This window comes from Pelodiscus sinensis, chromosome 14 (assembly GCF_049634645.1).
Source record: "Pelodiscus sinensis isolate JC-2024 chromosome 14, ASM4963464v1, whole genome shotgun sequence".
Classification (NCBI taxonomy): Eukaryota; Metazoa; Chordata; order Testudines; family Trionychidae; genus Pelodiscus; species Pelodiscus sinensis.
The window spans coordinates 40,075,255-40,097,414 of record NC_134724.1 but is presented as its reverse complement, the minus strand read 5'-3'; the positions used below and the strand labels follow the sequence as shown (position 1 = coordinate 40,097,414).

The window sequence follows — 22,160 nt, the reverse complement described above, 5'->3', positions numbered from 1 at the left end:
CTTAACATATGAAGGTGACATAGCAACGTGCGATGCATGCCCACAATGCTTTGCTCTTTCTGTTGACAAGGGAGCTATATATGTGGTCATGAGCTGTTGACAGCAGGTACCTGAAAAAATGATTTGACGTATTTCTGGTTATGGAGACTCCTGCCAGTTGACAGCACTTTTGTTGAGAAACCTTGTTAGCATTAAAAAAAAAAAGTGTAAAAAAAATGAGTGGTCCTATAGCTTCTTAGAGACTAACGAAAATTATCGATAGTATCATGAGATTTTGAGGGCACAACCCACTTCTTCAGATGACAAATATGGAGCAAGAGGCACAGAGGGAAAAATAGAAAGCAGAGAAAGAGGGGAGAAAGGGAGGAGGAAAAAACCCCTGTTAATTAAAGCGTCTGTGCTAAATGAGGCTAGTAGAGTGGGCAGTAAGTATCCGACATGGACAGAAGCAGAGGTATATATAAAAACAACAAAAGAAAAAAGTTACTGGTGTTAATGAGGCAATCAAGTCAGGGTGGAAGTTGACGGAGTTGTGAATATCAAAGAGAGGGGAACTTGCCTTTGTAGTGGTTAAACCTTATTCAATGTAACCGGTTAAGAAGTAGTTAATATCCTTATTCAATTCTAAATTGATTGTACTGAATTTGCAAATGAACTCAGTTCAAACTCTGAGATTATTACAGTACATTCTTTTAAACAAGCAGGGCTCTACATTAACAAATGAGGCTGCAAAAACTGTCCACATAGGGAGGAAAGACTGTTTAGCTGTGAACTTTTATCTGACCCAATTAGTTTTTGGTGACTTTAAATTGTTAAAAGCGGATTTAAAATGAAAGCAGCTTCTGGCTTAAGCAAATGCAATATGCACACACAGTATATATTAAACACTCTCATCACTTCCATCTTATGTCTTTACTGTTGCTCCAGACATATGCAGATATTACCCATACGTTAAAGCTCTACACAAAGAACAACTGTGATGAAATTGTGTTGCATAGCTAAAGTAGCTGGGATGATCTTCTGTTTAAGACTCTGACCTAGAACTCAGCAAGTTCAGACTCCCATTACTGCCACAGACTTCCTCTGAAACCTTATATAAGTCCCCTGATCTCTGTGCCTCAGTTCACCCTCTGCATTAAAGGGTTAACAAGTAATCCTGTACCTAATAAGGTATTGCAAGAAGTAATTAATCAATCAATCTTTGCCTAAGGCCCACTACAAAAGTGCTGAAAATCACATTATGGCCTTTAATAAACATTTGTTTTTTTAACATTTTCCTTCCCATTTCTCAACTATACTAGCTAAACATCTCGGGTATTTCTAGATTTCCCATCACATCAACATCGCACTTATCCATCATTAACTACTGTAGTATAGTAAAACTCAATTCTAATCAGATTTAGACACTGATTTTTTATATTATATTTCTATTTTACATTTATTATTATAAAGATGTCATTAACTACACCTTAAGGATCTGATGCCATAAGCTCTTTAAAGCAGAAATCCTTCACACCTAATCAGAGTTCTACATTAAAAGAACATTAAGACTGCAAAGTTCAGAACTCAAAAGTCAGGAAGTTTAAATAAGGTTGCCTGTGCAGTCTTCATTTGGGCCCCGATGCATATGCATTATGATACTTTAATTACACACAATCACATACAATTTTTTCACAGGACGGCACCTTAATCAGTACCCTGAATCAATAGTTCTCTGAAGAAGTGGGCTGTGCCCACGAAAGCTCATGATACTATCTACATGTTTTGTTAGTCTATAAAGTGCTACCAGACCATTTGTAGTTTTTAAAGTTTATCCTGTAGGGCTCGTCTACATTGGCCCCATTTCCGAAAGGGGCATGTTAATTTCAGAGATCGTAATAGGGAAATCCGCGGGGGATTTAAATATCCCCCGCAGCATTTAAATAAAAATGTCCGCCGCTTTTTTCCGGCTTTTAGAAAAGCCGGAAAAGAACGTCTACACTGGCCCAGATCCTCCGGAAAAAGTGCCCTTTTCCGGAGGATCTTATTCCTACTTTGAATAAGATCCTCCGGAAAAGGGCGCTTTTTCCGGAGGATCGGGGCCAGTCTAGACGCTCTTTTCCGGCTTTTCTAAAAACCGGAAAAAAGCGGCGGACATTTTTATTTAAATGCCGCGGGGGATATTTAAATCCCCCGCGGATTTCCCTATTACGATCTCTGAAATTAACATGCCCCTTTCGGAAAAGGGGCCAGTGTAGACGTAGCCGTACAGACTAACTCGGCTACCCTCTGAAGCAATAGTTGTCAGTTAATGAGCAGCTATCAGGGATGTGAAAAATCTCAGCAGTTAAACAGTTACATGCATCCACAGCGTGAGGTGGCAGCCGGCTCCCTAGGAGCCGCCGCGCACTGGAAGTCAGCTTTGTAGCTGGCTCCCAGCGCATACTGGCTGTCATCTGCTGGGCCTGCTCTAGGGAGCCAGCTACCACCCAACGCTGCTGCCTCTGATACTGCGTGGCAGCGTCAGCCAGCTCCCCAGGAGTGGGACTGTAGACAGGAGCCAGTGCGCATCAGAACATGGCTTAAAAGCTGACTCACAGTGTGCCGCCATGTAAATGTTAACTGTAACTGATAAGCCCAGTCTTATTGGTTAACCATTTAAACCAGGGCTGAGCAAAATACGGCCCAGGGGCCAGATCCGGCCCTTCAAGCCACAGGATCTGGCCTGCGGACACCCTGCCAGGACCCTCAGGCACATGCAGCTGCCGCAGTTTAAAATACAGTCCCTGCGTGTCTCTGCTCTGTAAGGAGGGAGAGGCTTCATGTGATCTCCCCACCCCCAGCCCAACCCTTAGCTTCTATTGGCCAGAAACCACTGGCCAATAAGAATTGACCTCAGCCAATCTCTCAGCTCCTGTTGGCTGGCTGTTTCCAGCCAATAGGATCTGAGAGATTGGCCTGAGAGACGGGGGCAGCAGGCGTTGAAAGCCACGTGGAGGGAACAGCCTTTATTTTTAAGCGGGTTGGGGCTGCTGCAGCCTGCTGGCCAGGAGACATTTAGGTAAGCGCCTCCCAGCCAGAGTCTGCCTCTGGCACCTTAGCCCCCCCTGCATGCCAACTCCCTCCCCCAGATCACCATCCAAACCCTCTGCATCCCCTGCCCCAAGTGACTATTCCCTCCCAGACTCTGTACCTCCTCCTACACCCACCCCAGGCCAGAATCCTCCCCCCCTCCCCCCGGACCCTACACCCCAATCCCGACCCAGGTCACAATCCCCTCCTCCACCCAAATACTCTCTCAGACCCACGCTGTCTCCTGCACCCCAGTCCCTTATCCCACGTGTCCTTCTGCACCCGACCTCCAACCTAGATGCTGCACCTCCTCCACAGAAAAGTGCAACCCTTGACCACTTACCAAAATCTTGGAGTGGCCCCCCCCCACCAAAATTATTGCCCACCCCTATTTTAAACAGTTATACTTTTACATCCTTAGCAACTACGCAACATTTTATTTTATCATTATTCGCGCATGGTTCTAGACCTCATTTGCTGCATGCTCTTCAAAACTTATTGTGAAGACAGAATTATTAATTTCCTCATGGGTTTTTCCATGGAGCTCATCTCTGTGATACTGTGATGGGGGGACTCACCCCCACACTCCCAGCCTCAGGAACCGAGGCACCACGCCCCACGCACAGGGTCCGCCGGCGCCGGGAGCACGGCGGCAAGGACCACGGAGCCAGGGCTGACCGGCACGGTCTCCGCGCATGCGCCAGCCGGCCAGGGAGGAAGCCGGCGGGCGCTAGGACCCGGGAGCAGCCCCAGCCGGGGTAGAGAGCATCAGGACGCTGGGCAGGGAATTCAAAAGGAAGGAAGGGAGGGCACAGGAGGGGAGAGGCCGGGGGAGAGGAGGGGAGATTCTGCTCTCAGCCTCCTACACAGGGCCAGCGAGGAACCACGACGGTGGCAGTGCGGCGCCAGAAGCAGGAGGGGAAGAGACCGGCGCCGGCAGACAGCCACCAGGAGAGGGGGATCGGACGGAGGAGCGTGGGGGCGGAAGCTTCCGACAGGCAGCAGTGTTCGAGTGGCGACACGGACGCAATGACGCTGACCGAGGCGACCGACCAGGCAAGCGAGCCCTCGGGGAGAAGGTCGCAGGGAGTGGACCGCAGGAGCAGAGAGGTAGAGGCTGGGAACAGGGGCGAATCGGGGCCAGCCGGGGCAGCGTCCCCTGAACTGAAGGCGCTACGGGACCCGAAACACAAACCGGTTACAGATATGAATAATTCAAAAACAATAACTTTATCTTCATGAAACATGTGACATGATGGGGCCTGTTTTTAGGAATGTTAATGGTTAACCTGCAAGCCTCACCCTTAGGAGTAAGCCTTGCCAGTTATGGTTAACCAGATGGGGCTGGAGCAATCCCCGTCCCGTCCCTCTCTCCGCAGGCAGGGGGCTACTCCAGGTCCGCTGGGTCTGCTGTGGGGGGGCATGCTCCATCCTGGCTGGAGCAGAACTGCCTCTCCCCCCCCACCTATTCAATCAGTTAACTAGTTAAACTTAACTTTTAACTGGTTAACTAATTCAAGGGGATGTTACATCCCTAGCTTCTCCATCTGTAAAATGAAGAGACCAAGAGACCGTGGCCCTGAGTCCTCAGACAGGGCTCAGTCTGGGAGGAAAGGGTCAGAAGAGCAGCAGATGGCCATGAAAGGAAGGTCGGGGGTAAGGCCCAACAGCCCAAGAAATGGGGATGCCCGCACAGGGTATTGATGCTATGCTCATGGGGAGATAGGAGATATAGCGGCACAATGCCCAAATATAGAGGAACCTATGCAGTTCAATCTCAGGGATTTGAGGGGACCCTGCAGCCTGATAAACCGCTCAGGATCGGGCAAGGCATTTGGCTTCCTCCATTGCTGGCCACCAACTGAGATCCTAGCTCCAGCAGAGGGAGGCCAAACTACCTCACTACAAAAACCTTTCCATGAAATCTGTTAGGCAGGGAAATCTGAAGTTGGAAGGTGTATCATGAGGCAAGAAGCTGCAGGAAGAAGGAGGTTTCATACTCAAAGCTGAGTTCAACCACTGCCTGTGCCAAGGAGATCCTGTGTGATGCTAAGCAAATCACTTAAATCAAACTTTCCACAGATAAAAAGCCTCAGAGGGGAAGCTACGTTAGTTGGTCTGTAACTTTAAAAACAAGGAGCAGCCCTGTGGCACGGTAACCCCACTCCTGGGTCCCAGTACCCTGCTCAGTCCTTTTTTGGGCAGTGTCAGTCCTTTGCTATTAGCCCTTGGCAGGGTTCAAACTTTGGTCTCAAAGGCATTGGGGCTAGTGCCCCAGGGTCAGCCTGGGCTGCAAAAATAGTCCTTTCCAGCGCCCAGCTGAGCTCTCAGGCTGCCAGGAGAAGGAGGGCCTAAAAACCCCTGTTTGGGGCTCCTCACCCCCACTTTGCTATTTCTGGCAATGTTGCTCTTATCTTTCTTAGTCTGCTCTGTCTCCTCTCACTCCATGTCCGCTCTCACTCTCCCTCTTCTCCTCCCTGCAAGGAGGGCTTCCTTTTAAAAGGCTCCATGGCTGGCGCTGACTGATTTACAGCAGCCCTATCTCCTTTGCTCCTTGTTGACCAGGGCTGTTGCTGCCTTAGAGCTGCCTTTCTCTCTATCTGCAGTGGTCCTCCAGCCTGACTCTGTCACACATCCTCCTCCCCTGCTCAACACTATGGGGTTGGGCTACTTGGGACGGCAGGGAGTGTATCCTTGACAGGCCATCTGCATTACCGTGCTTGTCTCCGGCCCTGTGTTGCACTCGAAAGTGGAACGGTTGAAGAGACAGAAACCACCGTGTTACTCTGGCATTTTTGTTTTTGTTCCGGTGCATCCACTGTAGGGGCGTGTGGTCAGTAACAAGGGTGAATTTTTGTCCGAGCAGGTAATATGGCAGACTCTCCATGGCCCAGTTCACCGCGAGGCACTCTTTTTCAAGGATGGTGTAGTTTCCTTCCCTTGGGAGGAGCTTCCGGCTCAGGTATAGCATGGAATGCTCTTCCTCTCTGACCATTTGGGACAGCATGGCACCCAGTCCAACTTCAGAGGCTTCCGTCTCAAGTAAGAACTCCTTCTCGAAGTCAGGGGCTATAAGTACCGCGTCACCACACAAGGCCGTTTTCAGGTTGATGAATGCCTTTTCTGCCGCAGGTGTCCATTTCACAACCTTTGGGCAGTGGGCTTTTGTTAGGTCTGTCAGGGGACACGCTCTGGAGGCAAAGTGGGGGCTAAATCTCCGATAGTACCCCACTAGTCCAAGGAACATCCAGACCTGCTGTCCGGGGCCAGTTCTGTATTGCTGCTACCTTATTCAGCTGGGGCTTCACTACACTCCTCCCCACAATATCCCCCAGATATTTGGCTTCTGCACACTTGCAGGGTTTGCAGTGAGGCCAGCTCCCCTCAAGGTGTTTAATACGGCCTCCACCTTCTCCAGGTGTGTGCCCCAGTCTGGGCTATGGATGATGACATCATCATGATATGCTGCTGTGTATACACAATGTGGCTGTAGTAGCTTATCCATAGGCCTTTGGAATATCATGGGGGCCCCAGGTAACCTGAATGGGAGGACGGTATATTGATAGAGTCCCTCAGGTGTGGAAAAGGTCTCTTCTCCCTGGCTTTCTTGGCCAAGGGGATCTGCCAGAATCCCTTGGTTAGGTCACGGGTAGACAGAAATCGAACCTTTCCCAGTCTATCAATCAGCTCATCTATCTGTGGCATGGGGTAGGCGTTGAACTTGGACACCTTGTTCAAATTCCTAAAATAATTACAAAATCAGAGGCTGACATCAGGCTTAGGTACCAGGACGATTGGGCTGAACCATTGTCTGTGAAATTCTTCGGATACCCAGTTCCAGTGACATCTTTACTTCCTTTTTAACCTCCTCCTGCTTTGCCTCTGGGATCCAGTAGAGCCTTACATTGACTCGTATGCCTGGGTCTGTGATGACATAATGTTCAACTGCAGTGGTCCTGCCAGGCTGTGTTAACACATCTGAATGTTGCTCGAGCAGATTTAGAACTTCCTCCTGTTTGTCCGGGGTTAACTCTGGGGATATCCCCATCTGCTTCTGTGGGGTTTCCTCTGCGGTCACTGTTCCCAGGGCAGCCAGCTGTACTTCCAGGTCCCGCCAGAGTTTCAACAAGTTGATGTGGTAGATTTGTTCCGTCTTCCGGCGACCCGGTTGTCACACCTTGTCACACCTACTTCTCCTAGGACCTTGATCAATTCATAGGGCCCCTGCCACCTGGCAAGGAGCTTGCTCTCTGCCTCTGGGACTAGTACCATTACTCGATCTCCCACCTGGAACCTCCGGACTGTCGCTCGCTCGACAGCTGTAATAGCTCTGTTGGGCCTCCTGGGCCTTTTCCAGGTACTCCTGTCCTTATTTGGAAGACATGCTCAATAATACTGAGTCCATGGTTTGGCTGCTCCTCCCAAGCCTCTTTGGCAAGGTCCAGGATCCCTCGGAGCTTGTGCCCGTACAATAATTCAAATGGAGAAAACCCAGTGGATGCCTGAGGAACCTCATAGATGGCAAACATGAGGTATGGGAGTAGGGCATCCCAATCTTTCCCATCCCAGCTCACCATCTTCCGGATCATGTCCTTGAGAGTGTGGTTGAACCGCGCAACAAGGCTGTCTGTCTGTGGGTGGTAGACTGACGTCCTCAGGGTCCGGATGTGGACTAGCGCACTGATCCTTCATTAACTTAGAGACAAAGGAATACCCTGGTCTGTTAAGATCTCCATGGGTATCCCTACTCTCAAAGATCTGGACCAATTCCCTTGCTATGATTTTCAAGTGTAGATTTTGGAGGGGCACCACCTCCGGGTAACGGGTGGCATAATCTAGGACCACTAAGATGCTCCAGTGCCCCCGAGAGGACTTCTCCAGTGGGCCAACTAGGTCCATCGCCATACACTCAAAGGGGACCTCAATAATAGGCAGAGGCACCAGGGGGGCACTCAATTGGCACTCGGGTCAGGAGGCGCAATATTTCTGGACTTCCAAGTACACCCCAGGCCACTAGAATCTTCTCAAAATCCGATCCGGGGTTTATCAATCCCTAGCTGTCCACCGAACAAATGGCTCTGGGCCAGGTCCATCATGTCTCTCCGGTGTTTCTGGGGCACGAAGAGTTGTTCCACTATTGGTTCCTGGCCTGGGATGACTCGGTATAGGAGATCCCTCTTGATTATATAATATGGTCTCAAGCCCTTGCTTCTTCCCTCTACTGAGACCCTATTTACCTCGATTATTTTCTTGCGTATGTTCTGATAGATTGGGTCATTGGCCTGATCCTGCCCAAAATTCTCAAGTGAAGCCCCTATATGCCTCAGCTTTGGGATGCCTTCAGCCTCTTCCATCCCCACTTGGCAGCTCTCTATCAAAGTAAGGAGACCCAATCGCCACTCAGCCTGACAACAGGCCTGAGCCCCTTCTATTGCTGCTGTTTATATGCCAAGTCCTTGCTTGGGGCCAAACTACTACCCAGCCTGAGAGCAGGCCTGGGCTCTGTCAACTGCTTGGTGTCCTGTCCGAAGCAAGGGCCTTGGCCTGTGAATTGCTGCTCAGCCAGAGTTTGGCCCGAGTCCCAAGATTCTTTATCTTTTTTATTTTTATTCCATATTTTTAGGCTAGGGCCAGGGCAGCTGGGCTACTCTGTGGCCCGAGGGTAGGCTGAAGCCCCCTAAACTGGTGGGCCAGCCCTGAAGCTGGGTTCTACTAGACAACTAACTGATCTGTTCTCAATGTAGTGAGGCAACTTGGCTTCCCTCCAAACTAGGACCGGTACAATTGCCTTATTTAATTCAACTGTACTAGATAAAAAAAAATAAATTATATTCAATCACAGCCCAAGAAGGATGTGGTCTAATTGAGAGGACAGCAGCCACTGCCTCATGCACTTCTCTAGCTCCACGGGAAAAAGATCAGGTGTTCTCTGCACAGCAGTGGAAAGTCACAAGACAGATTATATGAAAGAGCCAGAAGTCAGGCACTGTATGAGTGTTCTTGAAAATAATTACTGTCTAAGAGTGAACTCAAGTAAACTTGTAGTTATTTTTATTCCATACTTTTAAAAAAATGTTTTACTTTAGGTGATTGCCTCAGCTTGATCAGCATTGATCTGAACTTCTTGTACTTAATCTACAGTATATATCTTTTTTTTAAAAAAATGGAAAAAATTACTAAGACTATTTAGAGACATTTTCAATCTCCAAACTAGTGAATCACCATATCACCACTGAAGTAAGCAATTACTACTCATATTTTACAGAGAAATGATAAGAAGCAGAGTGGTTAAGTATTTAACTTGCCCAAGAGAACAAACAAATCCTGGCTCCTTGTCTTGTGCTCACACCATAAAGCTATGGACTGTTCATTTTCATCAAACGTTAAAATTTACCAACACTACCGACTCTATTATGTTAGCATTCCTAGTATGTATAAACTGACAGTCCACTTTAAGACATATTGTAGCCACTATTTTTTCCAATTTCTTGCTTAATTTGTACATCGTCTCTCTCCATTGTATACTGGCCTCATCATCACTGGTTTTGAGCAACTTGCAGTATCACTAGTCATTTGCTAGGGACAAGTATAGTTCTCATGAGGAGAAAAGAACTCACCTGATCTCAGTACCCCATTGTTTCAAGGAGAAATTGATGGCACTTTGTTGGATTGGTACCGGCTGGCAAGCTGCTTGTTCTCCTACCAGTTCCGTGGGAGCAGTCTCCACAGCTAGGACATTTCTAGCTTTCTCTGCTGAGACATTTGGATTCAGGGTACTCAAATCTGAGAAAGGAAAGAAACATTTGATTATTATTACGTTACCTTACACTGCACAAGCTCCCCCACCCCATAAATGCCATGTTCTTAAAGACATATTTGAACAATTAAAAAAAAAAAGTACTCTCATCTTTATCTTTATCCTCAGTATACCAAGATCCCATTCATTCATATTTTTGTGCATTAGATAATAAAATCTCAGAGATACACATGGCAGTTTAAAAAGAAAATATGGCCTTTGTTGATTTTAGCAATAAGCAGCCTTTTAAATATCCTGCTTTGAAGTCACATGGCAGAGAAACAGGAAGATCCCCCTCATTCTGAAATGCTAAAAGGGAAAGCTGGAAATAGGTATTTTTAAAATGTCTGTGAAATGAAGAACTCTGCAGAATTGTCTAACATGTTAGAAAGGTAGCTGGTACTTTATTCCTCTGAAAATACGGGGTGAAATTCTGAATAGGCAACAGTGAGTGTGGTTCTTTCATTTTATATCCTGTACTGAAAAAAGTCTTGCAAAAAGTTCCCGTGGGATCAAACCTCAGGAAGCAGTGGAAAGAGTGATTTCCTTGCTCACCTCTGGTCTGGTCACAAATTGTTGACACAAAGTCTGGGCCACATTCTGCCACCTTACTTTGAACAATACCTTATGCTGTGAGTAAACCCACTAGGGATGTTAAAATGCGTGTAATTGTATCGGGACAGCAGCCAGCTCCCCAGGAGCCTGTGTGCGCTGGGGGACAGCTTTTAAGCTGCCATCCCATGCTGCTGCCTCCCCAGGAGCTGGACTGAGAGCCACGTGTAACTGTTTGGATAACTGATAAGCATAAATGACTACGGTCTAACATCCCTAAATCCCACGGAGGGAGATAGCATAAGCAGGCCCTCCATGAATAATACACACATCAGTCCCACCATCTCTTCCAGAGGATTCTACAACTGTTGTAAAAATGAAAGAATCCTACTTGGCACCTTTTTTGAATTTTTTAAATATTAACTAATTAAGTCTCACAACATCCCTGAAGGAGATAATTATTTCTTTTTTGCTGTCCAAAAAACCAGAAGGTATAGAGAAACTGTTCTCATGTGCTTTGATAACTACACACTTACTGAAAACATTTTTATTTAAGTTTTCCATAAAGCTCACCCACTTTCTTGGACATGAAATCAACAAGAGATTTCTACATTTGGGGGAAAGGGAGATTACCATAATTATAAAAACCTGAAAACAGAATAGGGATGTTGAGCATGTAATTGAACAGTTGTATAACCTCATCAAATTTTAACTGTCACACGACTATTCAATAGTTCCTGGGGGCAGAGCCAGCAGCCAGTGCACTCCCAGCACCACTCCCGGGGAACCCCTGACATCCCATGCCAGTGTAAGATGGCAGCAGCTGCTGTCCATGGAGGCACGAGCTCCCCACATAAAGAGGATGCGCTGGCATCCACGGAGCAGCCTCTGTACGCAGCAAGCCTGGGCCCGCTGTGGAGAGAGGCCGCTCCACGGGAGCTGATATACACACACAGCTGACTTGAAAGCCGGCTTCCTGCATTTACCCGCTCCTGCCTGCTCCCTATTACCCTCCACCCTACTGCCTCTCTATCGGAGGCAGCAGTGCAGGTGTCGAAGGGGATCAGATGGCTCCACGGATCCAGTATTTGTGGGGAACCAGCTTAAAAGCCAGCCCCTCATCGGCACCAGCTTCTGCCTCCCCACCCCTTGCTGGCACTGATAAAAAAGCAACGGAGGGAATGGGGGAGAAGAATACATGTAGTCAACAAATTTAACTGATAAGCCAAGATTTATGAGTTAATTGTGTAGTTGTCTACATGCTGACATCCCTAAATAGAGGCTTATTAAAAATGCCTCCTCAGCCATAATTACGTCATCACTGATGTGACCCCCAACTGAAACACCTCACTCCCTGGGTACTCCAGCCCCATAGTGGAGGTAGTGGCAGGGAAGACCGAGGTTCAAGGTCTCAGGCCAGATTTACTCTTCTGGGGTTCCAGGGTTAGTGGATTTTGGAAGTCCCCATGGGCTCTGGGGAGGGGCCAAAAATGAGGTGTTAAGTATGCGGGACAGGGCTACCAGTGAATGGGATAGGGATGGGAGTGCAGGATCTGGTTGGTGGGAGGTGGGGTGTAGGAGGGGGTGAGGATGCGAGGTCTGGCAGGAACAGTTTGGGGGCTGTCTGCTTGGCCAGAGGCAGAAGGTGTCTGGGCAAAGAGTGGGGGAGGAGGGGAGGAGAGGTGGTTGTCTGGCCAGCGGCCTGGGGGCAGAGAGGATTTTGGCCAGAAGGGGATGCCTGCAAGAAGTGTCATGTTCAGGCTGTTTGTTCTTTGCATGCCAGATCTGGCACTGAGCCTCAGGGCTTTCTCCTCCTGCCCCATGCTCCCGCAGGAAGCCAATGCTGGCGTTCCAGTCTTGCAAGGGGCTATAAGGCTGCAGCACCAACGCTGGCTCCGTGCTGCAGGAGGAGTAAGGCCAGAAGAGCCCTATCTGGCTCCCTAGTGAGCCATAGTTGCCAACCCCTGGTATAGGGCAAGAAAATGTCTGTTTTTGGTAGGTGACCAAACTAACTAGATTCTTTCCATCTTAAAATTTTTTTCTTTGTTCCTACTGAGGAAATGGACCTTAAATGCCAAGAAACACATAACACATTTTAAGATATTCTGACAGCATCTTTTAAATTGAGTTCTTTCACACTATGTGACACAAACTTAACGATATTCCATTTTGTTTCTTTGAAATGCTATTACATTCCATGCCGAAGATAAGTTAGGCCAGCCAGGTAACTTATTAATGTTTTAGAGCACATTTATAAACACAAGAAATTAATATAAATATATTGATTTAAGAGAGCATGATTCTGCCAACTTTACAGGAACATTTGTAATCCACTTTAAAGAAGGGGGGAAAAGGAAGAAAATTGTAGAAATTTTACCATAGAATCATAGAATAATAGGACTGGAAGGGACCTCAAGAGGTCATCGAGTCCAGCCCCCCACCCTCAAGGCAGGACCAAGCTCTGTCTACACCATCCCTGACAGATGTCTATCTAACCTGTTCTTAAATATCTCCAGAGAGGGAGATTCCACCACCTCTCTTGGCAATTTATTCCAATATTTGACCACCCTGACAGTTAGGAATTTTTTCCTAATGTCCCATCTAAACCTCCCCTGCTGCGCTTTAAGCCCATTACTCCTTCTCCTGTCCTCAGAAACCAAGAGGAACAAATTTTCTCCTTCCTCCTTGTGACACCCTTTTAGATATTTGAAAACCGCTATCATGTCCCCCCTTAATCTTCTTTTTTCCAAACTAAACAAGCCCAGTTCATGAAGCCTGGCTTCATAGGTCATGTTCTCTAAACATTTAATCATTCTTGTCATTCTTCTCTGTACCCTTTCCAATTTCTCCACATCTTTCTTGAAATGTGGCGCCCAGAACTGGACACAGTACTCTAGCTGAGGCCTAACTAGTGCAGAGTAGAGCGGCAGAATGACTTCACGAGTTTTGCTTACAACACACCTGTTGATACAACCTAGAATCATATTTGCTTTTTTTGCAACAGCATCACACTGTTGACTCATATTCATCTTGTGGTCCACTATGATCCCTAGATCCCTTTCCGCCATGCTCCTTCCTAGACAGTCGCTTCCCATCTTGTATGTATGAAACTGATTGTTCCTTCCTAAGTGGAGCACTTTGCATTTCTCTTTATTAAACCTCATCCTGTTTACCTCTGACCATTTCTCTAACTTGCTAAGGTCATTTTGATAATTCATACTGGTATTCATACTGGTAAACTCTTACTAAACAGAAATACAACATGTTCTATATATGTATCTCAAGTCCTCAACTTACCTGTAATGTCTTTGGCAACTAGGCCTTTGGAAAAGTCACTGGGTGTAGGTGAAGTTCTGCTCTCTCTCTTTGCGACATCAAGGTTGTTACAATATTCCCATCTCTTCTGTTGAAGTTCCTGAAGCCAGTATGTCATATCCTGACGGTTAACAGCCTATAAAAGACAGATCAGAGTACTGAAAAACAAAGAGACTGATATCCATGCTTGAAAAGTGTATAATTTAACTTGCATTGAAAAGGGAGAGAACAGAGGTACCAAATAGAGCCCTAAATGGATTCAAAATTTGTATCTGCATGCAAGTTGCTATCACAGTCTGTGGATATAAAATTGGTATCTGCAGATTTGCAGGGCTCTGGGACAAGACAGCAGGTGCCAATAACAGCAAATGTGTCAATTAGGGATGTTAAACATCAGTTAATGAATAGTCAATTAACCTCATGAATTCTTATCGGTCACTCATCTATTTTATAGGCCCTGGGGATGGGGCCGGCAGCCAGTGAACTCCAGCCCCACTCCCAAGGAGCCTTCTGCCACTCTGCATGGCTGCCTCTGTATCAGAGGCAGCAGCATGGGGTGCCAGGCAGGAGCTGATCTGTGAGGGGAGCCAGTTTAAAATCCAGCTCCTCTTGCAGACTGGCTGCCTATTGCCCCGCACTGTTGCCTCTGATAGAGAAGCAGCAGCATGGGGTGACAGCAGCTCCTCTCTGGGGTGTATGTGTCTGAGCTCCTGGACCCAGCGTGAGCCACAACTGAGCCAGGCCGCCTGCCCGCCTGGCTCCTAATACACTTTAAAAGCAGAGCCGCAGCGGGGGTAGGTCCTGGACCCAACGCAAGCCAGGACTGAGCTGGGCTGCTGGCCAGCCTGCTAAAAAATGTACTGGGTGGGGGAAGGGAACGTGTGTAGTCTATAGCAGGGCTACTCAACTTTGGAAGCCCCAAGGGCCACAATGATACTAACAGCACATGCTGAGGGCCGCAACTTAGTGTGGTTGCATATACATGCAAATATATACATGCAAATATATGCAAATAGCTTCTTTCACACGGACAGGCACGAATACAAAGATTAAGGCAAGACTACACAACACACAGGCCCCATTTAAGTCAGTTCTGCTGATATTACTAAAACGCAACATTTACCTGATTTCCACCCATCTGACAGCACTTTTAATGAGCAATGACAGTCCAGGAATTTAACTACTAAAATGCATATCAGCAGAAGACCATTATATAGACTACTTTTTTGTTTTGGCTCCTACCCATGGGCTGAGTGTTGAGCCCAGTGTAAACCCAAACTGCACCATGGGCCACAAACAAATGGGTCGCGGGCCGCATGCAGCCCACGGGCATGTTGAGTAGCCCTGTTCTATAGTATTAACCTATAAGCTTTTGCTCATTGGTTAATCGGTTAATTGACTATACTATTACATCCCTAGTGTCACTAACAATATGATAATCCAAAAATGGCTTATATATAAAGAAATGACAATACTCTTCACTAATAAGCCACATTTACCTTTAAAAACTAATCATGCATTCCTAATTTCTCTAACTTTTATCTCCATCTCCCCAAGTCTCCAGAAGCTGCTGTGATACTATGGCACAGCCCTGATATGATTGCTACATTGACAGCCTCCTTCATGCACGTTTAAATTAGCCCAAGACACTATGCAGAATCCTTTTATATATATATGAATAAAGACTGCAGCCAAATAGACGTCTCCATACCTACAATCAGTAGGAACCTGATTTAAGTATATGCCACGCCACTGTGGGAGAGGGGGAGGGAGGGGTGGCTGCCAGCCCAGCCTGGTTACAAGTTGTGTAATACTCCCTTACAAAGTCACTGGTCTTCTGAAGAAGCCTACAAGCAGTGACGTTATAAGAGAGCATTGCACAACTTTAAACAAGCATGTGTAAATGGGGCAGAAACACCGCATAGGAACAATGGGGGATGTTAGTGAGGAGTTACTGTATTCTGTTATGCATCTCTTGCTATATGAACTACTAATTCCTACAGCAAGAGGAAGTATAACAAAACGGCAATGAAATATTTAAGACATTTAATCTATGAATTTAAAAGAGTTAAGTCCTCTGTTATGTAAGAGAATGAGCAATGGAAATGCAAACATCTAAGCGTATTTTTATTGTATTTTATTGAGAGTTTGTTGCCATTATTCTCATCAGATTGGTCTTCTCTGTTAAATCCATAAGGAAAAATAACTGGGAAAAGAAAGAATATTATAGAGCTGCTGATCAGATTTTACACAAATGATCGTCAGCACTTTGCATGCAGAATGAGAGCGCATAAATCTCTTGTCATGGTACCTCATTAAACCAAACTCACAGAAGAGAGGATACCAAAGATTCACTTTCAGTGGCTGCTGTGCAAGACAAACACCTTATGTGAAGTATTCCAAACTCCTTGTAATGGCAGAACTCAGTTTCATGCTTTTTGTTGTTCTTTTTCACCCACCAGTTGTTGTGAAGAATTTGCACAATAAGAGGTTGGACCTCCCTGGTCCAGCTCCCTCCACACATGGGAGTTCTCCAAACCAGGGAAGGTTGGGGTTACGGGTGTGCCAGGCTCCCCACTATCTGTCATTGATGCCTTGACCCCATTGCCTGCAGCAGCCCTGCACGCCTCTCAGCCCCATGAGCTGCAGCAGCCTCCTGAGCTCCAGAGGCAGCCCTGCAGGCACTTGTAGCCCCACCAGCTGTGAGCTCTGCAGTCCCCACTCCTTCCTGGCTCCACTGGCTGCGGGCTCGGCAGCCCCACCAACTTCCTGACCTCCCTGGCTGTGCGCTAGGGATGTGAATGACTAGTCGACTAATCGCCCCAGGGACTATAGAATAGTCGACTAACCGATAAGAATTCATGAGGTTACTCAACTATTCAATTAACCAATATTTAAATCCCTACTGTAAAGGGCTAGTCAACTATCCGATAAGCAAATACTGACTGGTCACTCCTCCCTTTTGCGGCCTCTCATATATAGAGGCAGCGAGGGGAGAAGAGGGGGGTATTTAAAAGCGGCAGTGCTGCACGGAGCCCAGGGTCAGCTGCTCCGTGCAGCACTGCTGCTTTGAATGCGACAGAGAGCCCGACGTCAGGCTCTACACCATGTTTCAAAGCGGCAGTGCCAGTGGAGCCTGGGATCAGCCGGAGACTGTTCCGTGCAGCACTGCTGCTTTGAAATGCCAAGTGGAGCCTGGGATCAGCTGAGGGCTTCAAAGAGGAAGTGCTGCATAGAGCCTGAGGTCAGCACGGGATTCCCCGCTGACCCCGGGTGCCACACAGCACGCCAACTTTAAAATGTACAAGTCCCCCCAGCAGGGGCTCTTGTGCATTTCAAAGCGGAAGCGCTTGTGCGGAGCCTAGAGTCAGCAGGACTTCCCGCTGGCCCTGGACTCCACGTGGCGTTTCAACTTTGCAATGCAGAAGACCCCTTGCTGGGGCTCTTGCACATTTCAAAGGCGGAACACGGTAGTGCTTATTGACCACTCGACTAGCAAACTAATCACTACTTAACATCCCTCATCTCGATCATTCCTGATAAATGTTTGTCTAACCTGTTCTTCAATATCTCCAGTGACAGATTCCACAACCTCCCTAGGCAATTTATTCCAGTGCTTAACATAGTTATTGCCTGTTCTGTTCACTCCCTCTGAAGCACCGGGCATTGGCTACTGCCAGAAGATAGGATACTGGGCTAGACAAACAACTGGTCTGACCCAAGATAGTTATGTTCTAATGACCCTTTTACTCTATTTAGTTTAAATCTATATTTGGGGTTTTAATTATGTCATTACTTTGAGGCTGGAGCCCCAGCGCTAGCTTCCTGCTGAGGGGAGGCCTTGGCAGACAGATCCAGCTTGTGGGGGAGGGAAGTGGTTCTGGGCACTGCCACTCCCCCTCCTCCTGCCTGGGAGGACAGCAGCTCAGGAAACCACTTGCCTGGAGGCTTTTCCCTATTGCTCCCGTTGCCTGGAATCACTCCTCCTCTCCCAGACTCCTCCACCCCCAGCCCTCTCCTGCACCTTCCTCCTGGCCAGCACCCCGCCCCCCAGCCCGATTCTGCACCCAAGTTCCTGGACAGACCCCACACACCCCCAGCCCACTTTTGTGCCCTACCTCCCACTCAGACCACACCCCTCTACCACTTCCTGCACCCATTTTGTCATGATGGGTGGTTGGCGGCTGGTCCGTAGAAAGGTCTGCATTGAGCAGGGTAGGCCACGGGCCAACAAATTTGAGAACCACTGGTATAGATCAAAGTAACTGATAAACGTATAAGAGCACATTTGATTTTTAAACTTCATGAAAACGTGTGGGATGCTACTTTCATTGCTTTCACTCATCGGTATCCTGTTAGAAAGCAATAGCAAACATTTACTTTATGTATACCCTGTAACTAAACAACACGTGAAAGGAGCCACCAAACTGGAAAGAAGCCTTGTGAAATGCAAATGAAGAACTCTAACAGAAAAGTGCTGATTTCAAAGCAAGTGGCCATTGTGTGAAATGATTGGAGGTCAGAGACTCAAAATGGATTCCTCATTCTACATCAAAGTAAAAACCAAGAGAACACAATAACTGAACAAGACGACAAAGATCCCCAGAGTTATTCTGGGTAGCCCTGAGACAGTCTTGGGAAGTTAGCAGGTTCGCTCTCTGCTACCATTCAGAATTATATAGTTTGACTCACCTGTCCATATATGTGACCTGCTTTAAACTCTCAAAACCTCACTTCCTTTTCTTAGCTAATAACATTTTAGACAGTTTACTGTAGAACTGACTAACAGTGTTGTCTTTAGTGTACGATCTAGAATACCAATTGATCTGGGGTAAGTGGCTGGTCTCTTGGGACAGAAAGCAAACTAAATATGATGTGATTTTTGGTGACAATTTTTCAATAAGCTCTGTTTGTCTCAGTGGCAAGATAGACTGGTGCATCTAAGGCACTGTGGGCAATAAACAACTCTCAGGCTGGATGCAGTTTCCAGGGTCAGCTCCTTGCAGTCTGCCAAATGCTTATTTACCCACATATCCACATGTATGGCTTCTTGCATCTCCTTTTGGCTCTGAATTGCCATTTCCAGCCAATGGGAGCTGTAATAAGCAGTGTCCTGGTCGACGGCACTTCCTGTAGCTCCCAATAGCCAGGAACAGTGATCTATGGCCAACAGGAGCTGTGAACGGCCATATCTATGGAGACATGATCTAGAGTTGTGGTCACCAACCCATTGATCACGTTTGGCGCCCCCCCCCATTTCCCTCCACCCCCAAGAAGCCCCACTACCGACCTCCATCGACAACGGAGGTAGTGCTGGCTTCCCGTGGGGTGGGCGGAAGTCTTACAGCTGTGTGCCACTTATGGGTTTTCAGGAAGTGCGCTGGCTGCTTCCCCCACCCCCCAAAACAGCTGGCCCGGTGCCTGAAAGGCCAGGTCTATGGCGTGCTGGGGACGTCCTTCCCCTGTGGGGGAGGGAGGCGGTAGTAATCACCGGAGGAGGCGTGTGCGAACTTCCCTCCTCTGGGGCGGAGGAGAGGGTAGGAGTCCCGGGAGGAAGTGCGTGCCGGGTACTCCCTGTTCCCTGCCCCCACCAACACCCTGTTCCCTGTTCAAGCACCCACCTGCAGCCTGCTACTTGCCCCATCACCTTGTCCCCTACCCCCAACACCACCCTATCCCCTGCTTCAGCACCCACCAGCACCCTGTCACCTGCCCCAGCACCCACTGGCACCCTGCCCCCACTAGGATCCTGTCCCCACCCCAGCACCCACTAGCACCTTTCCCCAGTACCATGTCCCCTGCTTCCACCAGCATAGTTGGGGCCACATTAGTGAGTCCTGGGGAGTTTTGGGGGAGTTATTTGTTTTTGCTTCTCACTTGTGTGGCCCCAACTGACTTCTCTGCGGGTCAGTGACCCCTGATTCAAAAGAGGTTCCCTGCCCTTCTCATAAATAAAGACAATGCTGAAACTTTTTGTGTTTGACATAATATTTTATTAAAAACGAAGCCTGGCAAACAAACCCACAATTGGGGCCAAGCCCCCATCTGGCCGCAGCATCATAACACTCCTGTATCCCCCCCGACCCCAAATCTGAGCCTATCATACACTGGAACCCCCTGTCCTGAGCCTCTCATCTCCAAATCCCTGCACCCCCACAGACTCAGTCTTCTGCCAAAACACTTCTGCACCATCCACACACCGCAAATCTGTGTCCTGAGCCCATCATACTCCCAACCTCCCTGCCCTGAGCCCCTCACATACCTCAACTCAAACTCCTTCACCCTCACATCCACAAGCCTGTGACTTGCTCAACACCCCAACCCTCCACCTGATCCCAACACTCCCCAACCTGGAGCCCCCCCCCCCCCCCCCAGCCAGCATCCCCTCATCCAGTAAGGGTTCTACATCTTCCCTGACCACCCTCTTCTTACTAACATTCTTGTAGAAACCTTTCTTGTTTCCCTTTATATCCCTCGCTAGCTGCAATTCCAATTGTGCTTTGGCCTTGCTGCATACTCCTCCCTAGTCATCTGTCCAAGTTTCCAGTTCTTGTACGCTTCCTTTTTGTGTTTAAGCTCACCAAGGATGTCCACGGTAAGCCAATCTGGTCACCTACTATATTTGCTTTTCTTGCTGCACATTGGGATGGTTTCTTCCTGTGCCTTTAATAAGTATTCTTTAAAATACTGCCAGCTCTCCTGGACTCCTTGCCACTTCATGTTAGTGTCCCTGGGGATCCCGCCCATCGGTTCTTGGAGGGAGTCAGAGTCTGCTTTTCGGAAGTCCAGGGTGTGTATTTTACTGCTCTCCTTTCTTCCTTTTATCAGGATCCTGAAATTGACCATCTCATGATCCCTGCTCCCAGGTTGCCACTCACATCTACTTCCACTACTATTGCCTCCCGGTTTTTGAGCAGCAGATCAAACTGTTTATATCCTTTCATGACAGTGTTCCAATCATGAGAGTTGTCCCACCAAGTCTTCATTATTCCAATTAAATCACAGTTCTTTGACTGTGCCAGGACTTCTTATTCTTCCTACTTGTTTCCCAGGCTTCCTGCGTTTCTGTACAGACACCACAGATAAGTAATCTGATTGCCCTACCTTTTCAGTACGGATCAAGGGTCCTTCTCAGTTGCATCTTCCTCCTTGTGTTTAATCCCAGTATCCCACTTCCCCATCTACCTCAGGGCTTAGGTCACCATCCCCAACAAACCTACTTTAAAGCCTTCCTCACTAGGTTTGCAAGCTCGCCTGAAAAGGTATTCTTCCCTCTCTTTGTTAGGTGGAGCCCAGCTCTTCCTAGCAATCCTTGTGCTCGAACAGCATCCCACGGTCGAAGAATCCAAAGTCCTCTCTCCAACACTACTTTCACAACCATTCATTTGCTTCCAAAATTCAGTGATCCTTCTTCAACAGGGAAGGTGGAGGAGAATACAACTTGCACCTCAAACTCCTTGATCCTTCTTCCTAGTGCTACGTAATCTGCTGTGATCCACTTAAGGTCATTCTTGGTCATTCCTATGTAGTGAAGTAGGAAAGGGTAGTGGTTCGAAGGCTTGATCAGTCTTGGAAGACTCTGTCACATCCTAAATTCCAGCTCCAGGTAAGTAGCACACATCTCGAGATTCCTGATCTGGACAGCAAATGGATGACTCCGTGCCTCTTAGGAGGGAGTCCCCAACCACCACCACCACCACCCATCTTGGGAGTGGTGGTTGTCGAACCCACATCCCTAGGACTATGCATCCCATGCCTGCTGATTGATGGGGGTAAGTGGTTACTTTCCTCTATTGGGACTGGGGATACCCGAGTTGTCTTTCATCTCCTGGAGGTCACATGCTGCCAATTTTCTCCCCCATTCTGTACTGCCCTCTGTGGTTCTTCAGCATCCTGTGCCTGCAGTATCAAATGCTTCCTTCTATCCAGAAAATCCTCATTTTCTCTGATGGAACGAAGGGTTAATACTTGGGCCTCTAGTTCTTTAATCTTCTTCTCCAATATGGAGGCCAGCATGCACTTCTATCTTTTGGGAGGAAGACAAACATAGCACATGCTGTGCAGGTCACAACAGCTGATCTTCCACTATCCATACTCTCTTCCTTCTGAGACTCCTCAGATATTTCTATTACACTCTTAATCCCCAAGGCTCCTCCTTCACTTGGAAAACTCCCTGGCTACGTCTAGACTACATCCCTCTTTTGACAGACGAATGTAAATGAAGGACTTCAAAATTGCAAAAGAAGCGCTGATTTACAAATTTCATGCTTCATTTGCATAATGGATTCCGATTGCTTTTTTAAAAAGGACTTTTCTTCCCCCCTGCAAAAAAACCCAGCCTAAACCCCTTTTTTGAAAGAACCCTAATGACAGAAAAAATGAGGTTTACAGGTTCTTTTGAAAAAGGGTTGTTTTGGGGTTTTTTTGGAAGAGCCGCGTCTAGACC

The 22,160-nt window shown here is 47.6% G+C and overlaps 1 protein-coding gene across 2 annotated transcripts in view; it reads right to left on the bottom strand.

The window, feature by feature from the left end:
• Window positions 1-22,160, bottom strand: part of TBC1D2B (TBC1 domain family member 2B) — a 64,688-nt gene that overhangs the window by 33,483 nt on the left and 9,045 nt on the right. For both annotated transcript variants that reach the window (XM_075897627.1, XM_075897628.1), the window contains exons 2-3: window positions 13,697-13,850; window positions 9,669-9,834 (exon numbers count right to left, since the gene is read on the bottom strand). In XM_075897627.1, coding sequence (XP_075753742.1) covers window positions 9,669-9,834; window positions 13,697-13,850 — 320 coding nt within the window. The remainder of the gene's footprint in view (window positions 1-9,668; window positions 9,835-13,696; window positions 13,851-22,160) is intronic.